At 44.2% G+C, this 23,608-nt stretch overlaps 1 protein-coding gene across 1 annotated transcript in view; it reads right to left on the reverse strand.

Annotated features, from left to right (window-relative positions):
- SPOPL (speckle type BTB/POZ protein like) overlaps positions 1-23,608 on the reverse strand; it is a 42,703-nt gene that overhangs the window by 5,857 nt on the left and 13,238 nt on the right. The window contains exons 5-9 of the mRNA XM_040358046.1: positions 11,660-11,837; positions 11,512-11,567; positions 8,824-8,946; positions 6,049-6,191; positions 464-517 (exon numbers count right to left, since the gene is read on the reverse strand). Coding sequence (XP_040213980.1) covers positions 464-517; positions 6,049-6,191; positions 8,824-8,946; positions 11,512-11,567; positions 11,660-11,837 — 554 coding nt within the window. The remainder of the gene's footprint in view (positions 1-463; positions 518-6,048; positions 6,192-8,823; positions 8,947-11,511; positions 11,568-11,659; positions 11,838-23,608) is intronic.

Genomic DNA, 23,608 nt, shown 5'->3' on the forward strand with positions numbered 1-23,608 from the left:
CCGCTTTGAACATTACCTTCGGAGAACTTTACAATTATCAGCTTTGAGTACACCATAATTTCCTAACCAAGATGCTAAATGTATCAGCACAGGGTGTCTGGGGGAGTCAGGGCTACCAGTTCACAATAAACTGAACCTATTCACACAGACACAAAAAATGTGTTATCGCAACCAATAGTAGTTACACTTAACTCTGGATTACCAGGGGCTGGCTGTTCAAGCATGACCAGAGTGACGCTAGGCAGAAATCATTCAAGTAAATGCATCACTCTGCTTTGTACAGTATATACAGACCCACCCTCAGTGTTTAATGCCAAGTACTCCGCTTCATCTACGTGACATTTTCTTATTTTTAATGACGCTCCTAAACGCACACAGGCGCAGCTGCTTTGTTTACTTTTCAGACGGAAGCAGATTTCTGTACTGGATGGAGACACCATGGAATAAAATTACAAGCACTTACCTGCCATTCCAGTTTTTGCCGTCCTTGCAACCTAGTTGCCTGAGAAGACTACATCTGTAAATAAAGAGCGTTTAGAAGCAATGTCAACAGGATAATGCACAACATATATGTAGATAAACCTGAAAACCATCTTCATAAGGGAATGCTGAATCCCAATAAAATATGGAGGGGTCTTCAAAAAGTTTTCCCACTTTTATAATTTTCGGTGCAAATGGCCAGGGCAGGAAAAGTTTTGCTTGTGGCATTAAAAGTTGGCACGACACTTGGAAAAAACGCATAGCAAAAGAAATAATTTGTTTTTGAAATTAATGAACCGTTTAGAAACGAGAAAAAAAAAAAAAGGAAAGAGAAAAAAAAAAAAAAAAAAGAAAAGAAAGAAGAGAAAAGGAAAGAGAAAGAAAAAAAGAAAAGGAAAGAGAAAGACGAGAAAGAAAGGATGAAGAAGAGTATGATGAAGAAAACACAACACATTTTGAAGACCCCTCATATAAAAGTGACATCTCGTCTTAAAAGAAACGTCTATTTCCTTGAAGAGATTCTTGTCAAGCTTTCCTTGCATACACACTGTCGAGACAAAATCTCGTCGTTCTCAAACGCGGTGACGTACGACGGCACTATAAAAAGGAGAAGTTCGATTCCACTGGCGCCACCCTTGGGGCTGCTTTTGCTAATCTCATGTTACTGCGTGTTAAGGAAAAGTTTGGTGAGAGACGATTTGCGCTTTTAGTCTGTTACAGCGTGACAAATGTGCCATCTCCATTCCGAACGCTACTTTTACCGAAGGTGCGCTCCCATCTCATACTTTATTCTGAGCATGCGCGGGTTTCTAAGCATACACACAAACGTATTTCTAGTCGTAAACCAGCCCGACGAGAACCACAATTAAAAAATTAATGTGAAAGGTCTACAGCGCTACTAAAGTGAAAGTAATTATATTACTTAATCAATGAATAAATGATAAAGCAGCAATTAAAAACGGTGAACTAAACCAGACAAAATAAGTGAAAAGGATAATGCGCTAAAATCAACTGATTAAATAAGGTGTCAACACATCAAAGTTACTGGAGAAAAAAGAGAAAATGATACAAAGAATAGAGTTCCAAATTCCATGTATATCGTCCCTAGTTGCTGTGATCCTGAAAACAACTCAGAGGCACTTTGCCAGACCACACACACACAATGTGTGAGAGATATAATCAGCTTGATGATGTAGTGATCAGACCTGTCAGGTCAAAGTGCTTTTCACCAGGTATTCACATGTTCATATATACAAAGAAAGGGAGAAAAAAGAGACCAATAGTGTGATACTGTAAATGAAACACCAACGTCTCACAACACTCAGAACATCACTCACGAATCCCCGATATTAAATAGGCTTCAGCGTGTATGCATGTAAACTGCTCAGCTTGTCAGGCTCCTCATCCGGCACCTCCGTGCGTCCCGTCACTCAAGCTCCTCCCCTCAGGGGAGGAGCTTGAGTGACGGGACGCACGGAGGTGCCGGATGAGGAGCCTGACAAGCTGAGCAGTTTACATGCATACACGCTGAAGCCTATTTAATATCGGGGATTCGTGAGTGATGTTCTGAGTGTTGTGAGACGTTGGTGTTTCATTTACAGTATCACACTATTGGTCTCTTTTTTCTCCCTTTCTTTGTATATATGAACATGTGAATACCTGGTGAAAAGCACTTTGACCTGACAGGTCTGATCACTACATCATCAAGCTGATTATATCTCTCACACATTGTGTGTGTGTGGTCTGGCAAAGTGCCTCTGAGTTGTTTTCAGGATCACAGCAACTAGGGACGATATACATGGAATTTGGAACTCTATTCTTTGTATCATTTTCTCTTTTTTCTCCAGTAACTTTGATGTGTTGACACCTTATTTAATCAGTTGATTTTAGCGCATTATCCTTTTCACTTAATTAAAAAATTAAGACTCCCCCCCAAAAAAAAAGAGCATGTTCTCTTTTTTCTCGTCGAGATCCATGACAGTTTTCTCACCGAAAAACATACACACGACCGTTTTTCCTCGGCAAAAAAGCTCTGCCAGCATTTTTCTTGATGGTTTTTGCCAAGGAAAACGGTCGCGTGTACGAGGCATTACTGTAAGATGGTGAAGGTGGAAAATGACCCTTGGAGAGCCAGGTCTGGCACAGATTCCTCTGTGGATATGGCAATTGCCAGGAAAGTCTAACACCAGATAGGAGGGTCAGGTAAGTAAAACTGTTTGTACTATTCCCTAGACAAAATGAGGTATACAAGGTTGGTACCTTATACACTACGGTTTTCCCCTTGTAAACAGTTGCTCGTGAGTAAGCCATTGCTGTGGAGGTACAAGCTTGAGGACACAGGTAGTGCATGTCCAGACCCGTCAGCGGAGGGATAAAGAGGAGACCCTATCAGACCGTTGTCCGAGCGGTGCAGCACTGTCGAGAGACAGAAGTCTGTATGGACAGAGGGACGGAGCCTGAGGCTCAGCCAACAATCCAGACTTCGGCTGGAACCAGAGCTGTGTAATGAATAGTCAGAAGGCTGATAAAATTCTATATGGTGTTGAAATAACCACTTGCAAGGGTAGATCTTTGTATTGTCCTTCATTGATAAACATAAATGAACATAAAGCCCTTAAAAAAATAAAAACCCGGACAACTGGATATAACTGTACAATACTCCTGAAATTATATCCACATGTATACAAAGGATAATTCCGGATTATCTTCCTTTTCCTTACGCCCTGTACAGTACATATTGCTAAGCAAACAATGCTGTAAGGTGATATATGACCTATTTTTTGGAGTTTATAACTTACCGTACCTGCTGCCATTCTCATTATGATCCTTTCTAAAAGGTACCAATAGGACTTTAACCACTTGCCGACCTCCTCATGTACATATACGTCAGCAGAATGGCACAGACAGGCACATGAACGTACCTGTACGTCCTCTGCTAGACGTGGGTCGGGGGTCCGATCGGGACCCCCCCCCCCCCCCCCTACATGCGGCGGTCGGTAAGCCTCGGGGAGCGATCCGGGACGACGGCGCGGCTATTCGTTTATAGCCGCCCCGTCGCGATCGCTCCCCGGAGCTGAAGAACGGGAAGAGCCGTATGTAAACACGGCTTCCCCGTGCTTCACTATGGCGGCGCATCGATCAAGTGATCCCTTATATAAGGGAGACTCGATCGATCACGTCAGTCCTACAGCCACACCCCCCTACAGTTGTAAACACACACTAAGTGAACACTAAATGTTACAGCGCCCCCTGTGTTTAACTCCCAAACTGCAACTGTCATTTTCACAATAAACAATGCAATTTAAATGCATTTTTTGCTGTGAAAATGACAATGGTCCCAAAAATGTGTCAAAATTGTCCGAAGTGTCCGCCATAATGTCGCAGTCACGAAAAAAAATCGCTGATCGCCGCCAATAGTAGTAAAAAAAATAAATGCAATAAAACTATCCCCTATTTTGTAAACGCTATAAATTTTGCGCAAACCAACCGATAAACGATTATTGCGATTTTTTTTACCAAAAATAGGTAGAAGAATACGTATCGGCCTAAACTGAGGAAATTTTTTTTTTATATATATGTTTTTGGCGGATATTTATTATAGCAAAAAGTAAATATTGAATTTTTTTCAAAATTGTCGCTCTATTTTTGTTTATAGCGCAAAAAATAAAAACCGCAGAGGTGATCAAATACCACCAAAAGAAAGCTCTATTTGTGGGGGGAAAAAAAAGACGCCAATTTTGTTTGGGAGCCACGTCGCACAACCGTCTGTTAAAGCGACGCAGTCCCGAACTGTAAAAACCCCTTGGGTCTTTAGGCAGCATATTGGTCCGGGGCTTAAGTGGTTAAATGTAGTGCTTATTCCAGTTGTTTTCACTCTGAGAATATAAGAACAGCTGATCGGATAGATAGCCAATGCGCTCACCTTAAAGTGGTTGTAATCCTCAGACATGAAATATGAAGAAAGCCCATCACTCTATAATGTAAACTTGCCTCAGCGATTTTTATTGTGACTGCGACATTATGGTGCACACTTCGGCGGTGATCGCACACGCCCCTAGTGGCTGAAATGCAAAATCATGTAGTGTTTACGTGATTTTGTGCAGCCGAGCCGACCTGCCGCCGTGAAACGGCGGCGGCTGGTCGGCAAGAAGTTAAACAATAATGTAAAGCACAATTTTTACTTGTTCAAAAGAAGTCAGTGGTACACAACCCCCTTGAGGCACTTCCACAAGCTAAACACACACACACACACACACACACACACACACAGCCATAACATTGAAGGGGTTGTAAAAGGTAAAAAAAAAAAAAAAAAAATCCTAAATAGCTTCCTTTACCTTAGTGCAGTTCTCCTTCACTTACCTCATCCTTCCATTTTGCTTTTAAATGTCCTTACTTCCTGTTCTTTGGACTGTAACTCCACACAGTAATGTGAGGCGTGTCATGCTCGCCCCCTCCCTTGGACTACAGGAGAGTCAGGACGCCCACTACCAACACACAGCTCCTTTCTCTATCTGCAACGTAGAGATCGTCCTGACTCTCCTGTAGTCCAAGGGAAAATCTAAACTACAAACACGCATTCTCAGAAGCAATGCTAACCATAACACAACATTAGCAGAAAGTGCCCAAAGGGTGGCGCTGAAGAGCTGAAAATCATGTAGTTTCGTATTTGTTGGCTGACAAAGTTCTGCCGTCTGTATGCAGAACAAGTTCACGGCCAAAAGACCTTCAGACAAAAATTCCACGGCTTTGTCCGATGGAAATCCGATCGTGTGTGCGAGGTTTCAAAGTAAAACTCAGCCAAGAAATTCTTCCACTAAAGCTAGTAACCAGAAAACCAAGGCAATCCTCAGTAATCAGCCACTTTTTCCACCGGAAAACCAGTTACTGTTGCATTCCCACTGCTACCAGTCAGACACACAATCAGGGCCGCCATCAGGAATTATGGGGCCCCTTACACAGCTTCAGGCATGGGCCCTCCTGGAGCAAAGAACTGGGGGGGGGGGGGGGGGAGATGGGTGCTGCCGCCTGAAATTGAGAAGGAGGGGGCCTTTACAAAAAAAAATATATATATATAAAAATAAAAAAAAGGGGGGTTGCCATCTGGGTCTCCAGGCCCCTGGGAACCTCTGGAACCCTAAAAAAAAATAAAATAAAAAAAAGGGGGTTGCCATCCGGGCCCCTGGGGACCTCCCGGCCCCTTACAGGTGTACTGCCTGTACCCCCCCTGATGGCGGCCCTGCATATAATAACATTTCATAAATGTGGAGCGATTAGCTCTTTACCAGCATGGACACAAGACTCCTCTCACCGACTTCCGAAAATGTAATTACTGTAGGGGGGGGGGGGGGGGGGTTTAGGAAATGATCTACTTTACATCATGTGTCACATCTCCCCAGCTTGTGGAACAAAAATTTACATTTGTAATCATTTTTCATCTGTAGATCTCGGCCAAGAGGCTCCAGGGAAAGAATAAAGGTTTTGTTTTAAGCCGGGTGTTGGACTCGGGTCGTGTCTCAGAAGCACCGAAGCCGCATGGTGTGGTGAACGCGGCACAATTGTACTTGCCTGTTAATAAAGTCTATTGCTTGTGCTTTCAGCTGCTCGGCACTGTGCAAATCTGCCAAGATAAGGACATCAGCAACATTTTCCGCTGAAAGGCTACTGCATAAAGCTTCTTCACACAGGATTTTTAATCGCTCTAATGCATACTGTCAAAAGAAAGACAATATCAATGACAAAGTGTTAGGGGGGGGGGGAAAAATGTAATAAAAAAAAATAAAAAATAAAAAGCACTGAACATGGTACAAAAAATGGAGAACAGTGACAAGGACAAAACCCACAGCAATCGGGAGTCATTTTTCATCCATTAAAGGCTGGTTCACACCACAAAAACGCACTCCAGATTCACGCGGCATGCGTTCCTGCATCCATGTCCAATCGCCCACACCAGCCTGACCTGCGTCTGTTTTACCCTTTCACACTGGGGCGTTTTTCCAGGCAAGTTGGGGTTAAAAAAAGCGCCTGAAAGAAGCTGCATCTGCAATCCCAATGTGAAAGCCTGAGTGCTTTCACGCTGGCAGGGCATCAAAAAAAAGTCCTGCAAGCAGCTTCTTTGCAGCGCTTTAGGAGCGTTGAATACACCGCTCCTAAAGCCCCCTTCCCATTGAGGGAGCTTTTTTTTTAAAGCCAAATCGCCTGAAAAAGCCCCCAGTGAGAAAGGGGGCTTAGCGGCGCTTTACCAGCGTTTTTCCAGGCGCTGGCAGTGTGAAAGGGCTTTCACATTGGGATTGCAGATGAGGCTTCTTTCAGGCGCTTTACAGGCTTTTTAAAAGCCAAAGCGCCTGAAAAACGCCCCAGTGTGAAAGGGGTTTTGGCACTGTCATATTCCCCTACACATAGTTCCTCATACACACACCGATTTGGTCATCTCACTAAATTTGCTGTCACATATTCATTATAGGACTGTTCTGTGCGCCCGGGTCCTGCCTGGGTTGCTGCCTGTGATGTGTGCCGTCGCTGGACATGCCTCCTCGGCTCCCGTCCCTGGTGATTTCTGGGTAGCCAGTGATCTGATACCACTCCTACGACTGCACATTCACTTGTAAGTGATTTATAGGTGGGTTTTTCTAATCTCCTTCCCCCTTTTTGATACAAGTTAATTAAATTAGATATAAAATGTCCTACTTCTAGATAAACCATGTGCTTGCTCCTGATGAGTGGCACCAAGCCGCAAAATGCGTTGAGCCACCAGATGCTGTGTACCCCAATATTTCAGTTCTAATACATGCTTTTTATCCATATGACTAGACTTTGTGATAGGATCAGAAGGGTCATAGGCCATGCAGTCGTTTGTGTAATATACACACACATATATATACATACACACCCCATCAAAATCAACTGGTAAACAGTCTGATAGTTTCTTAATACCGTATGTCACCATATATGCTCCGTTTACCGTTAAAAATTGTGAAATGCAAAACGTTGGTGCGTTTAACAAGATGTCCGCTTGCCCCCTTCTTGGTGCATCATTACTGTGGAGGAGTGGGGGGTGTAGCAAGATGGCGGCGATGGAACATCACTTCCGTTACAAATTCCGACGAGTCGCCAAACCTGACGAAACACCGGCTATTTACCGTATTTAACTGCATATACCGCACACTTTTTTCCCCCTTAAAATAAGGGGAAAATCGTGGGTGCTCGATATACGCCGATACCCGCACTCAGTTTGAATGCCTGCGCCGACATATACAGAGTGCAGTACACTCGGCTACATTCGGCCAGGCTCGGCTTCGCTCGTGCTCACGCTCTGCGACGTTTATGCGTGAGCACGAGCGAAGCCGAGCCTGGCCGAATGTAGACGAGTGTATTGCACTCGGTATAGGTCGGCGCAGGCATTCAAACTGAGTGTGGGAAGCGGCGATTCGACGGAGAGACAGCGCGGGAGAAGCCGGGAGGACACCACCGAAGCCGCAGACGGACGCCGGACCCGACGAGGCCGCCGCGCAAGACAAAACTAAGTACTAAAATGATTTTTTTTTTTACAGGAATTGCAGGTCCACATTAGGGGTGCGCGCTATACGCCGGAGCGCGCAATACCCTGATAAATACGGTAATTTAAAACAGCTACAGGACCTACGGCTGTCTGGAAATCCGCACAGTGACTGCATGCGATAGGATGAAGTCATTGTTGAGCCGACAATTTTATCTCCTCCTGCAGACCAGACATTGTCAATTATCAGCTCAATTATCAGCTCTGCACTCAGACAAGACAGCATTTATAAGGGGTCTTACATCCTGACCTCATTACCTTTTTTTATTAGTGGCCACCAGTGCATAGGAGGAGTCCCTTCAGTTCTCCCACATTAGAGGAGTTTGGCTCCCATGGTTAAGACGCAGGCTCTCTCATTCTATTACTAGTGTAGGACCCGCTAATTCGGGGTACTTTGTCGCAGTTAGTGGGCTTAGCACTATATGAACATATAGTGCGACCAAACCCCCGTATTTTTGAATATGTTCAGGTGTTTTAAACTAGCCTTGCAGGATAAATGTCATTTTTGCATGTTTGCACTGTAATCTGTTTTGTTACATCCTGACCGTTCTGCCCCGATATGGAAATAATACAACAGCACACAATTCTAGGCCTGAGAGGCAAGACAAATAATAATCATAACAATCACCATGTAACCCCTTGCTGCTTCCTCTTTAATATGAGATTGTGGTGTTGGGAAGACTTTCTTGGAAATGACACTATATAAAAGGCTGTCACAGGCAGTTCAACCATTTTAGTAAAAGGTGTAAAAAAAAAATGGAAATACTTTAAATTGGCGAAGGACTTACTTTATCTGCTGCTGCCATCAAGTTATCAGCCATCTTGTCTAGATTGGGGGCTTTTCCCGTATACATAAATCTCAGTATTTCTTTAAATACTTCAGGTTCCACATCATGAATGTCTACTCTATTCTGTACAAGAAAAAAAAAAGTAAATACACAAAACAGTGCAAGCTTAGCAAATAACTAAGACCTTAAATAAAAAAGGAAAAAACAAATAATAATTAGTCCAGCCAAGCATAGTTTAAATTCTCTCCTGGCTTTGAGTGACAGGTTATTTACATATCTAGCTTGGACATGTTTATCATATGTTATGTTAATCATAATATGAGGTGATCCACAGGTCATTGTATATTACCAGGATGTGATGTGGGGGAGGGGTGGATTTCTCACTTTTTATACTGTGGATCACCTCATATTATGATCAACATAACACAGGGGTTGACAAATTTGCTTGGAATCTAGGAGCCAGCTAAAAAAGTTAGGAGCCAGAAAACGCACCCCGTCCCGACGAGCTTGCGCGCAGAAGCGAACACATACGTGATCAGCGCCCGCATATGTAAACGGTGTTCAAATGCAATTTTGAAGCGTGACATGTTGGGTATGAATTTACTTGGCATAACATTATCTTTCATAATATAAAAAAAAAAAAAAAATGGGGATAACTTTACTGTTGTCTTATTTTTTAATTAAAAAAAAAAAGTGTAAAAAGCGCAAATACGGCGTGACAGAAAGTATTGCAACGATCGCCATTTTATTCTCTAGGGTGTTGGGATAAAAAAATACATATAATGTTTGGGGGTTCTAATTAGAGGGAAGAAGATGGCAGTGAAAATAGTGAAAAATTACGACATTAGAATTGCCGTTTAACTTGTAATACCAACGGCCACCACCAGATGGCACCAGCTCACAAAAAAAAAAAAAAAAAAAAAGAAGAAGTTTTTATTTTTTTTGCCCACCTTCCAAGCCAAGTCGCCAGGACACTATTTCTAGTCGCCATGGCGACCTGGCGCCCGGGATTTGTCGATCCCTGACATAACATATGATAAACATGTCCAAGCTAGATATGTAAATAACCTGTCACTCAAAGCAAGGAGAGAGGCTTTCAGACTTTGTATTTAGACAGGGTTTCGTCTGGAAGTCTTAATTTTCACTGAATAAAAAGAGGATTGCTCAGAGCTGGATTAACTCTGTGTGGCAAGACTGGGCACAGAGCATAGGGAATCGTATTCTCTACATTGTAAACCCCCCAAAAACTTGGGGGGTTTACATCCACTTTAAGGTGAATCTCCGTCATGCAATTGTCTATTAAAGTGAGGCATTTTTCTAGAACGAGGTATTGGTCCTTTTTGTAGTTTATACGAAAGTATAGTTGAGTGTCGTCAGCGTAGGAATGGTATCGTAGGTCCTGGTTACTGATAATTTTGAAGAGTGGGCGAAGATAAATATTGAATAGCACGGGCGACAGGGGTGACCCTTGAGGGACTGCACATATCACGGTACGTGCTTCAGAAGTGAAGGGTCCTAGTTTCACTGTCTGGGATCGATTTTCCAGGAATGCCGAGAACCAGGGTAGATCCGAGTCAGCGAGCCTACGGTGGGTAGAAACGTTACACACATATTCTGTATCTACGACTGTTGGGCTGCATTCACACCTGAACGCGGCGTATTGTACCGCGATTTGCCGCGACAAAACGCTGCGTATTTTAGCTTACAATACGCCGGACGGGTGAATTAACATTGTCGGCTATGCCGAACGCCGAAAGCCGCCTGAAAAAAAGGGTCCGGGACTTGTTTTGAGCTTCAGGCGTACGGCGTTTGGCGTGGAGATGTGAACCATCTCCATAGCCGACAATGTTAAAATCACCTCTGCAGCGTATTTCAGGCTGCAATAGCGGCGGGCGTAAAAACGCCTAGGTGTGAATGCAGCCTTAGGAGCTGGGAAATTTATTTTGGGTCGTTCTTTGGCGACAGGTTATAGTCATAGCAAGAAATATACAGCCAAATTTAAATATACATATAAACACACACACACACACACACAGGATAGATAATCTGTGAGTGTGTGTGTGTACACACACACACACACACACACACTGTACTTTTTTGCGCCAGTTTTCTTGCCATTTACCAACAAATGAAAGCCCAATTAGTAAAAAAAATAATTAAGATAACCCATCAGAATACATGGTATTAAGGTAAGGCGGGCTGAATGACAAGTTTCATGTCACATGGTTTCTACTGCTCCTGAACTTGATAATGAAGCACTTGCCAATTTGTACATAACCCATGCACAAAAAAAAAATAATTCAAATGCATATACTCCAACATAAATTATACATACAAGCCATATAACATTACTGTTGCCATTTTTCAGCTGAAGTGGAGTGAACTCCTTTTAAACTCACACAATCTGACTTTGGTAGACACCAAAAGCCTATAAATATATCACTGCAATGATCCAAAAACCAGAAGATATTTCACGGAACCAATGAAAACATGTCTGGTGTTATGTAACAGAAGAAGCAATACAGAAAGTACAATAACAATGAAAGTGGAAGCACAGCTGTAAATAACACGGGATGCCGACTGTAAAAAAAGGTTTTCCAGTGAAATATTAGGAAACAAAACCAAAACAGAACTAGAGATAAAAAGACAGATTTATCTCCCTGCTAGGAAACAGTAAAACATTAATACCTTTTTATTTTCCTCCATCTCGTGTTCAAACATTGCACTGAATACGGGGGAGCGAGCTGGAAGAAAGCAGGAGAGAGCGGTCAGGACATTGGCGATGTTTTCATGGAAAGCAGAAGAAGAGATATGGGAATGATTAGGGAGCAATTACCTGCTAGGATAGATTTATGAGCTTTAAATTCCTGACCTCCTACATAGAGGCTGCAATCTGTGAATCGGGTCGTCTCCCAGAGATGCCCCAAGTCTTCCGCCAGACGACATTCTGGAACCTTCAAGTTATTGTTGCTGAACTGGCCTGACATGTTCACAGAATCCTGAACCACACTCACCTAAAAAAGTGGGGAAAACAAAGATAAATACATTTCTTAGAGCAGAGGTCTTCAAACGTCTCGGTACGAGAGCCACTGACATAAGACCCCCCCCCCCCCCCCCAGGGCCCCGGGAATGGATACCAAGCGCCCAGAGGCGATTCAGTTTGCATGTGTTGCGCTATACAAGTTTCTCACTCACTAACCCTGCTTTAAACTTCTCCACAACTTTATCCCTGACCTGTCTGGTGTGTTCCTTGGCCTTTATGATGCCATTTGTTCACTAAGGTTCTCCAACAAACCTGAGGGCACCACAGAACAGCTGTATGTATACTGAGATTAAAAATTACACACAGGTGGACCAATTAGGCGACTTCTGAATTGGTTCCACTAGAATTTAGTTAGGGGTATCAGAGTAAAGGGGGGCGAATACAAATGCATGCCACACTTTTTTTTTTTTTTACAAATATGCGAAAAGTAAAACCATTTTAGGCCCCATGCACACGAGAAGCAAATGCAAACTCATCTAAACACAAGTTTTCAAACGCAAAAACCGGCGTTTAAAACGCCCCTTTTTGCCGCGAATTTCGCGGCGTTTTACCGCGTTTGCGTTTATAAGCATTTGGTTAAGAAACATCATAAGACCCTCCCTAAGCTCAAAAAACAATATTATTTAACCATTTCAGCTATTTTGTGAGACCAGAGCAGCTGAGAGCAGCAGTGTACGTGTATTTAGCGTGTCACTTGCCACGTCACCTGGCCACGTCACCTGCCACGTCACCTGGCCACGTCACCTGCCACAAGTTGTGGATTGTCCACTGGCCACGTCACCTGCCACATCAACTGGCCACGTCACCTGCCAAGTTGTGAATTGTCCACTTGCCACGTCATCTGCCATGTCACCTGGCCACCCCACCTGCCACAAGTTGTGGATTGTCCACTGGCCACGTCACCTGCCACATCACCTGGCCACATCACCTGCCACATCACCTGGCCACGTCACCTGCCTCAAGTTGTGTATTGTCCACTTGCCACGTCATCTGCCATGTCACCTGGCCACCCCACCTGCCACAAGTTGTGGATTGTCCACTGGCCACGTCACCTGCCACATCACCTGGCCACATCACCTGCCACATCACCTGGCCACGTCACCTGCCTCAAGTTGTGTATTGTCCACTTGCCACGTCATCTGCCATGTCACCTGGCCACCCCACCTGCCACAAGTTGTGGATTGTCCACTGGCCACGTCACCTGGCCACGTCACCTGCTGCAAGTTGTGGATTGTCCACGTCACCTGCCATGTCACCTGGCCACATCACCTGCCACGTCACCTGGCCACAAGTTGTGGATTGTCCACTGGCCACGTCACCTGCCACATCAACTGGCCACGTCACCTGCCACATCAACTGGCCACGTCACCTGCCAAGTTGTGAATTGTCCACTTGCCACGTCATCTGCTACGTCACCTGGCCACCCCACCTGCCACAAGTTGTGGATTGTCCACTGGCCACGTCACCTGCCGCAAGTTGTGGATTGTCCACTTGCCATGTCACCTGGCCACGTCACCTGCCACATCACCTGGCCACAAGTTGTGGATTGTCCACTGGCCACGTCACCTGCCATGTCACCTGGCCACGTCACCTGCCACAAGTTGTGGATTGTCCACTTGCCATGTCACCTGCCACGTCACCTGCCACAAGTTGTGGATTGTCCACTTGCCACGTCACCTGCCACAAGTGGATTATGCACTTGCCAAATCACCTGGCCACATCACCTGCCACAAGTTGTGGATTGTCCACTGGCCACATCAACTGGCCACGTCACCTGCCAAGTTGTGAATTGTCCACTTGCCACGTCATCTGCCACGTCACCTGGCCACGTCACCTGCCACAAGTTGTGGATTGTCCACTGGCCACGTCACCTGCCACATCAACTGGCCACGTCACCTGCCACAAGTTGTGGATTGTCCACTTGCCACGTCACCTGACCACGACACCTGCCACAAGTTGTGGATTGTCCACTTGCCACGTCACCTGCCACAAGTGGATTATGCACTTGCCAAATCACCTGGCCACATCACCTGCCACAAGTTGTGGATTGTCCACTGGCCACGTCACCTGGCCACGTTACCTGCCACAAGTTGTGGATTGTCCACTTGCCATGTCACCTGGCTAGGTCACCTGCCACGTCACCAGGCCACATCACCTGCCACAAGTTGTGGATTGTCCACTGGCCACGTCACCTGCCACAAGTTGTGGATTGTCCACTGGCCACGTCACCTGGCCACATCACCTGCCACGTCACCTACAACAAGTTGTGTATTGTCCACTTGCCACGTCATCTGCCATGTCACCTGGCCACCCCACCTGCCACAAGTTGTGGATTGTCCACTGGCCACGTCATCTGGCCACGTCACCTGCCGCAAGTTGTGGATTGTCCACTTGCCATGTCACCTGGCCACGTCACCTGCCACATCACCTGGCCACGTCACCTGCCACAAGTTGTGGATTGTCCACTGGCCACGTCATCTGCCACGTCAACTGGCCACGTCACCTACCACAAGTTGTGGGTTGTCCACTTGCCACGTCACCTGGCCATGTCACCTGCCACAAGTTGTGGATTGTCCACGTCACCTGCCACAAGTTGTGGATTGTCCACAATGCAATACAAGCAATTACATTTTTTATGGTTTTTCATCATTTGCCATAATTTTTGAGATTTCTAATGTAAAAAAATAGGTCACCTTTAAAAACGCCTATAGACGAAATCGCGGCAAAACGCCGGTACCGCGTTTTGCGTCTAAAACGCGAAAGCTGAATGCTTCTGAACCCAAAATTTTGGGTTTGGAAAAACAGCCCTAAACCCAACTGCTTTGAAACGCCAAAAAAACGTGATTGTGTGCAGGGACACATAGGATAACATTAAATGTGTTCAGGAGCAGTTGAAAAAAATGCCCAAATGCCTCTGAACTCGAGTTTAGCAGCGTCTCGTGTGCATGGGGCCCTTATCATTTTCCTACCACTTTGTGTTGATCACATAAAGTCCTAACAGAATAAAAACGTTTTGTTGCAACATGACAAAACGTGGAAAATTTCAAGGGGTATGAATACTTTTTCAAAGGCACTGAAAGCAGGTAACATTACTAATACTCAGGCAATATATTGTACCTTTTATAATACATGTCACGTTTGTCTTCCTATTTTGATGCAAGCAACAATGGACTGCATAAAATCAACAAATGCCCGTCTCCCTCTGTATCTGCTAATAACATCCTAAAGATTACCAAAATTACCAAACGGTTAGGCCATTAAGGGGAAAGAGCGGCCGTCAGCGGAGATTGTGCTCATTCCGAGACAGACAGACGCTACATCCTCTTTGTCAGCCCCTTAATTGTATTCATAACAAATTCATTGTACAGCTCATTTCACTTGTCTAAATGGAAATCGGATGTGCTATATTTGCACCATGTGGTCTCAGGGGCTGTATATCAATTATTCCCTTGCACACAATAATATCATATAATTAAGTTGCAATCTTGCCAATTTTACACAATTTTCAGGAGATGCCGACCACAAGGAAGTGTATTAACCATTAACACGTTCACAAGCCACACGAGCTGCTAATCAAGCAGCGCTGGAAGCTATGGGGGGGGGGGGGAATTTATTTAAAAGCATCCAACTTCTGAATCTTCCCCTCCGCTTATGATGGGGTTACAAATCATTCTGCAAGCTACAGCCATGGCAGAGTATTGCTGAGCAGCATACAACCAAGAAATTACAATCACCTTACACTATATACACTGCATTCCCTATAAAAACAAAAATTATTAAATTATAAACCTCTGACTTGAAAAACTAACAAAGCTTATCCCTTCATAGTGTGTACGTGCCTCAATCCAAAGCACAGAGTGCGATTTCTGTCTGAGGTCTTATTCCTCCAGCACACAATCTGATTGACAGCCTTAGCTGTGCATGATTTCCAATGAGACTGTGGGGCTAAAAGTTAGCCCAAATTTTATTTGTATTTTTTATTTCCAGATGGTATAGGACCCCCATCACGATTGGCACAAAATGTTCCCAACAGAGTAGGCTAAAGGGGAGGGGAGGTCAGCAGGGTATGTTTCATTCACCTTTGGTGGCCTTGCCCCAAGATTAGGACATTTTGGAGGCTATAACCCTGTGGATTAAAAAGACAACATCGCGAACCATAGAGTGTTCCCAATTACACTTTTCCACAGGGGTTCCATCCTCCCTAAAGCTATACAAAAAGGAGCATTGCACCTCATTTTCTCAATGACGCCAAATCTCCAATTCCCAGGTTTTGGAAACAAGCCACCTGTCCTTTTTAGATTGGAAGAAAGGAAGGAGATGCAACTAGGGTTGTCCCGATACCACTTTGAGACAGAGTACCGATACTCCTCCCCCCCCCAAGTACTCGCCGATACTTGTTTTTTAATGTCCTGTGACAGTATTATTTTTTTTGCTATTTTTTCTTACTATTTTTTTTTTTTTGGGGGGGGGGGGGAGTGAATTGTTAGTGTTTTTTAAATTTATTGCAATTTTTTTTATCAGCCCTGTTGGGGGTCTTTGGTGAGATATCAGGGGTCTTAACAGACCTCTGAAATCTCCCCTTTAAGACAGAGAAAGGGACTAAGGACACAGATTCCCCAGTCCCTTTCTCAGCAGCCTCAGCCAAGAATGGAGAGAAGCTCCTCCATTCATAAACAAAAGCATCGTAAACACAGGTTACGATGCTCAGTTATGTGAATAGACAGAGTCCGTGATAAGAGCGGCACGGACGGGGGTGGGGGGGAGAATAGTGGCACTGACAGGGGGAGAGAAGAGCGTCACGGACGGGGGGGGGGGGGGGGAATAGCGGCACTGACAGGGGGAGAGAAGAGCGGCACGGACGGGGGGGGGGGGGGGGGAGGAGAATAGTGGCACTGACAGGGGGAGAGAAGAGCGGCACGGACGGGGGGGGGGGGGGGGAGAATAGCGGCACTGACAGGGGGAGAGAAGAGCGGCACGGATCACGGGGGGTGGGAGAAAAGACTGCACGGGGGGGGGGGGGGGGGGGACTGCACAGAGCACGGGGGAGAAGACTTGCAACTCCCCTGCCTGCCCAGGTATCGGGTGAGGCATCGTAGCATTTTCCCCCAATACTCGGGGAAATGCTCGGTATCGATACCGATACTAGTATCAGGACATGCCTAGATGTAACTATGGAGGCAGAACGCTGGATATATACATCTAGAGAATCCGATAAATAAGGACATTTGGTCAGGATGGATAGAATATTGCCTAGAGATTGCCACAAATTATATATTAGTACACCTATATGATCTCTGCTACCAAGGTGATCTATACTGCGCATTTAAAATACCTCACCCTACTTCCCACCCCATTTTCTGTTTTTGATGTTTTTTTTTGATCCATTTGATTTTTTTTTTATTTGCCGTTCTGTGGTTCCTAAATAGAGCACGCATATCATACAGGCTTTGATTACACTCTGGGTCTATTCAGATATGTGGACATTGATGTAACGTGTGTAATGCTTGGTCTACTTCCCCCTGCTCTGCTCCTGTATCAATGATGGCATGGGGAAAGAGTCGGATCCAGATTTTTCTCTTTATCGAGTCTCCTACAGGTCTCAAATTGATCTATAGATGTCCTGTTAGGTAGTTGGGGGGAGGGTGGGGGGAGGGGGGGGTGATTGGATACAGGGTTACAAGACTTAGAAGATATCAGGTACATCTGATTATACAGGCTAAGAATATGTTTAGCACCGATTATAGTATGTTGTCTTTTTTTTCTTTTTTCTGGTTGTATAATGCTAGATGGTTACCTGTTAAAATAATTGTCTGATGTATAAGTAATCTTAAAATCAAATAAAAAGAAATTAATTTAAAAAAATAGATGTCCTGTTGCTTTGTCCACCTTCAATAAGCCCGATATTGATTGCTCGTATTATTCACTTTCTGTATCTGCTCATTTTTACTTCTTTTGTTTGGAAAAAGAATACAAATGTTGATTAAAAGAAGGTTCTACACCGAGCAACCGAACCCGTTGTGCATGTTTTTTTTTTATTATTTTTTCTCCCCCCCCCCGTTCTGCAGACCGTCCGACTTCGGGGGGGCAACTTGAAAGACATCTATGTGGGTTCATGCACAGATCGATGTCCATTGAATCCGCCCCCAAAGTCACCAAAAGTCGGCATTGCGCAGATTGGGACGCTCTTAATGCTGGTAATGGGCTCCGATTTGACCAGTCAATGTGAACGTGGGGGGGGGCTTAGTGCTCTTCATTGAAACAAGGACACACTATGGAGGTTTATGCTTTGTTTGCATTTCATGTCTGGAGGTTTACAACCACTTTAAGACTTGAACAAAAAAATAAAAATAAACTCCAGTAATGCTAGGCTACACATACACCTTTCAATTTTGACAAACAATGCAGACAAATAGAAAGTCAGCAGGAGGATAGAAGACAACAGGGCATTTGATCTCCCCGCTCACCCTGCGGACATCTCCACCAACTGACAGCAGAGCGCCGTGCCATCACTCATTAGCCCATATAGTACCTCCTTTCTCTATGGACATTACGGATCTGAAGAAACAGCAGAGGCTGTGAAACGCGTCATCCCATTGGCTGGCTCTGTGTTCTACGCCACTTCCGTTGCGACGGAGCGCTGCGCTCCACGCTGATACGCACGCAGTCTTGATCGGCACTTCCCGTTTCCTGCTTCCCCGTGGCTCTCAGTGACACTGGCTCTCCATCAAACCCAGCTCTCCTGCCTGCCAAGGATTTCTGTTCAGGACCAGGGACCACCTTTAGTGACACCGGACCTGCTTTTACCATTACCATGCCTTGTAACTCTCCAGCTTTGCGAGTAGCCATTTGGCTGTATGCGATACATATTCCTATTAAGTTTTCTATTTTTACTGCACTTAGATTGGCGCATCTTCTTCTTTACATATTTGATCACAGCAAGTCTATGGGCCAGAAATCTCTGGATAGCTTGAAAGCCAAACCTTAAAGAACTAGGCAAGCGTGTACAGTCACAGAAATCAAAAAGAAAAAGTAAAAACAGACAGATTTCTCCATTTCAGATGGAATGGAGTCAAATAATTGATCAGTCTATAATTCTAATGGCAAGTTCATTTTAACAAAACAAAGACAAATCTCCTGCGCTCCGGTATTTTTTGGAAAAGTGTTTGAAGAGATGGTGAAACTCAATTACAACTCAATTAAAAGGTATCTTCCAAAGTCTTGCAGCCCTCCTCTGAATTGTTGGAATTCATAGAACTAAAAGAGACAAAAAGAGGAAACCGGAGGGCGCACCGACCTAGTGTGATACTGATTGGTAGATTATTAAATTAGTAAAAACAAATCATAATACTCACAAAGGGAGTGTTAAAAACAGGCCTTGAGTAACAATGCAGCAAAGAACCAACACCATCAATGGTGTTGGTTCTTTGCTGCATTGTTACTCAAGGCCTGTTTTTAACACTCCCTTTGTGAGTATTATGATTTGTTTTTACTAATTTAATAAAATCTAAGTTCATTTTAACAGTCAGACAGAATAAAAAAATATCCAAACACATTAAATAAAGAAATTAGATGAGTGAAATAAGTATTTGATCCCCTATCAATTAGCACGATTTCTGGCTCCCAGGTGTCTTTCTTTACAGATAACACGCTGAGTTTAGGAGCACTCTTAAAAGGGAGTGCTCCTATTCTCAGCTTGTTACCTGTATAAAAAGACACCCATCCACAAAAGCACCCATCCACAAAAGCAAATCAGATTCCAATCTCTCCACCATGGCCAAGACCAAAGAGCTGTACAAAGATGGTCAGGGACAAGATTGTAGACCTTCACAAGGCTGAAATGGGTTACAAGACCATCAACAAGCAAGCTTGGCGAGAGGGTGGCAACAGTTGGTGCAATTATGCGCAAATGGAAGAAACACAAAATAACTGTCACTTTCCCTCGGTCTGGGGCTCCATGTAAAGATCTCGCCTCTTGGAGTTTCAATGATCATGAGAACGGTGAGGAATAAGCCCAGAACCCAGGAAAATCTTGTCAATGATCTCAAGTCAGGTGGGACCATAGTCACCAAGAAAACCATTGGTAACACACTACGCAATGAAGGACTGAAATCATGCAGCGCCCACAAGGTCCCCCCTGCTCAAAAAAAGCACATGTACAGGTCTGTCTGAAGTTTGCTAATGAACATCTGAAAGATTCAGAGGAGAACTGGGTTAAAGTTTTGTGGTCAGATGAGACCCAAAAATCGAGCTCTTTTGCATCAATGCAACTCGCCGTGTTTAGAGGAGGGGGGAATGCTGCCTATGACCCCAAGAACACCATCCCCACCGTCATACATGGGAGGTGGAAACATTATGCTTTGGGGGCGTTTTTCTGCTAAGGGGACAAAACTACTTCATGGCATCAAAAGGGACAATGGACCGTACCGTCAAATCTTGGGTGAGAACCTCCTTCCCTTAGTCAGGGCATTAAAATGGGTCGTGGGTGGGTATTCCAACATGACAATGACCCAAAACACATGGCCAAGGCAACAAAAGTGGCCAAGAAGCACATCAAGGTCCTGGAGAGGCCCAACCAGTTTCTAGACCTTGATCCCATAGAAAATGTGGGAAGAGCGGAAGGTTTGAGTCAGCCTTGAAACCTTAATGATTTGAAGAGAATCTGCAAAGATGAGTGGGACAAAACCCCTCCTGGGATGTGTGCAAACCTGGTGGCCAACTACAAGAAACATCTTACCTCTGCGATTGCTAACAAGGCTTTTGCCACCAAGTCATGTTCTGCGAAGGGGTGAAACTTTTTTTACTCATTAAAATGCAAATCAATAACTTTTTTGAAATGTATTTTTCTGGATATTTGTTGTTTTTCTGTCCAACTTAAAATAAACCGACCATTAAAATTATAGACTGATAATTTCTGTCAGTGGGCAAACAAAATTAGCAGGGGATCAAATACTTGTTTTATATTTATGTATAGGTTTACAGATTGTGTGCTCATGAAGGGATAAGAGGAAACTTCCCCACTACCTACAATGTGAACAGCACTAAAGTACTATCACCACTCTATGTATATATTTTTTACACACATACAATAATAGAAATTAAAATGCTCAATTCTAAAAGTCCAATTTGAATGAAAAACAACATTTTAATAATGTCTGGACACTTGATATATTTTGTGACCGATCATAAAAAGCATGCCAAATCTTCTAGATGATCACATATGTCCTCAATGAGAACCCCTTCAAAGTGCTCACTCATCAAAAAATGGTCGACCTCTTAATAAGCAGGTCTAAACACGCTCAAAGCAGAATGGGTTCTTCAGCTCCCCCCCCCCCCCCCAACCTTTTGAGATGTACAGAAGCCTCCTTCTTTCTTACAATACTTAGGTGGACTTTAATTGCACCATAGGGCAAACTGATAATCAGCCAGGGATGCAGTATAAAATAATTTTTATTACAAAGAGAAAATTGATGTACAATAAAATAAAAATAATTTTAGTGCGACAATCATGCAATAGCTCATTATAGACAGGCATTCTATCGTTGCCAATGAAATATCCACTTAACAATACAAAGTACAGAGGCTCTACATGTTTCGTGGTTTTATTCATGTACATATGTATTTACAGTCTTTGCTCAATACTTTGTTGAAGCACATTTGGCACCAATTACAGCCTCAGGTCTTTTTGAGTATGAGGCTACAAGCTTGGCACACCTATTTTTGGGCAGTTTCTCCCATTCTTCTTTGCAGGATCTCTCAAGCGCCATCAGGTTGGATGGGGAGTGTCGGTGCTCAGCCATTTTCATATTTCTCCAGAGATGTTCAAGTCAAGGACATTCACAGAGTTGTCCCATTGCCACTCGTTATCCTGTTGGAAGATGAACCTTCACCCCAGTCTGAGGTCCAGAGAGCTCTGGAGCAGGTTTTCATCAAGGATGTCTCTGTACATTCACCTTTCCTTTAATCCCGACTAGTTTCCCAGTTCCTGATGCTGAGAAAAACAAACACACACACACACACACACACACACACACACACACACACACCACGATGCTGCCACCACGTTTCTTCTTGGTGAGTAACTTATTAGCGCTACAAATGCGAACTAAAATCGCCTCAAGGTGCTTTTTACATCCAGTGCCGCCCAGTGTCTTCAGAAGAGGTGGGTCTTACGTTTTTTTTCTGAAGGCCCGATGATTTTCTTCCATACGGATGTCCATGGGTAGAGCATTCCATAGCCATGGTCCTTGGACTGCAAATCTTCATTCTCCTTTAGATTTGTAGCAGAGGTTTTGGTTAGTTGACCAGAGGGCCCGACTACGGGTCTAGTGTCCCCCCCCCCCCCCCTCGCATAGGTATTGAGAAACGCTTCCTTGTGTGCATTTGTGAGTGAGGCAGAGGGTCTTGAATGTAACCCCATCCTTCACGGCTAGCCAATGAGGATCCACAGGGATGGGGTGATTGATTGCCCAGGTTTCCCCCCGCCCGTTACCAGTCTGGCTGGTGTGGTCTGGACGAATTGTAGATGCAAATTTTGGTCTTTAGGGAGTCAGAGGTAGATGGAGTTTGCGTAGTCGAGTCGGGAATTGATGATTGTTACAACTACTACTGCTGTGTCCTCTTCTGGGATGAAGGGGATCAGTCTACGCAACAGGCGAAGGTGGTAGTGAGATCCGCTGACTACTGATCCTATTTGTGCGTTCATAGTCATGTCTGAGTCAAAGATTACTCCAAGGTTTTTGACTTTGGTCCTTGGGGTGATGATTTGCCCAAGGATGGTGGGTGGTGTGCATGTTGTCCTAGATTTTTTCCTTTCTGTTTGCGTGGAGAAAGAAGTTCTGTTTTGGATCCATTAAGTTTGAGGGAGCTCTCTGTCATCCAATTATCGATCAATAAGAGGCAATTTTCTAGTGCGTGGTATTGGTCCTTTTTGTCGGTGATGCAAAGGTAAAGTTGAGTGTCATCAGCGTAGGAGTGATAGAGTAGGTCCTGTTTGCTGATGATTTTGAGGAGTGGGTGGAGGTAGATGTTGAAGAGCATGAGCGATAGGGCCGTTCTCCCCCGATCGCTCTGTTTGGCTGGGTGGTCCTCTCTAGCAAGAGTCCTGGTGGTTCCAAACTTCTTCCATTTATGGATAATGGAAGCCACTGTGCTCATTGGGATTTTCAATGCTGCAGACCTGTTTCTGTACCCTTCCCCAGATCTGTTCCTCAATACAATTGTGTCTTGGAGGTCTACAGACAATTCCTAGGATTTCATGGCTTGGTTTGTGCTCCGACATGCACCATTAAATGTGGGACCTTATATATAGACAGGTGTGTGCCTTTCCAAACCATGTCCAATCAACTGAATTTACCACAGGTGGACTACAATCAAGTTGTAGAAACATCTCAAGGATGATCAGTTGAAACAGGATGCACCTGAGCTCAATTTTGAGTGTCATGGCAAAGGCTATGAATACTAATGCACATTATTTTTTCGTTTGATATTTTTCGTCTTGTATTTTTGAAAAATTTGGAAAGATTTCCAAAACAAAAACTTCTTTCATGTTGAAATTAGGGGGTATTTTTTTATAGAATTTTGAGGAAAATAAATTTAATCCATCCAGCCTTGGAACAAGGCTGTAAAATGACATGTGGAAAAAGTGAAGCACTGTGAATATTTTACGGATGCACCGTATGCTCAAAGGATGTAGACAGAAGACCAGAAATATCATCACATACCAGAAACTGGTACTGCATGTTA

The sequence above is a fragment of the Rana temporaria genome, chromosome 6 (assembly GCF_905171775.1).
Source record: "Rana temporaria chromosome 6, aRanTem1.1, whole genome shotgun sequence".
Taxonomy (NCBI): domain Eukaryota; kingdom Metazoa; phylum Chordata; class Amphibia; order Anura; family Ranidae; genus Rana; species Rana temporaria.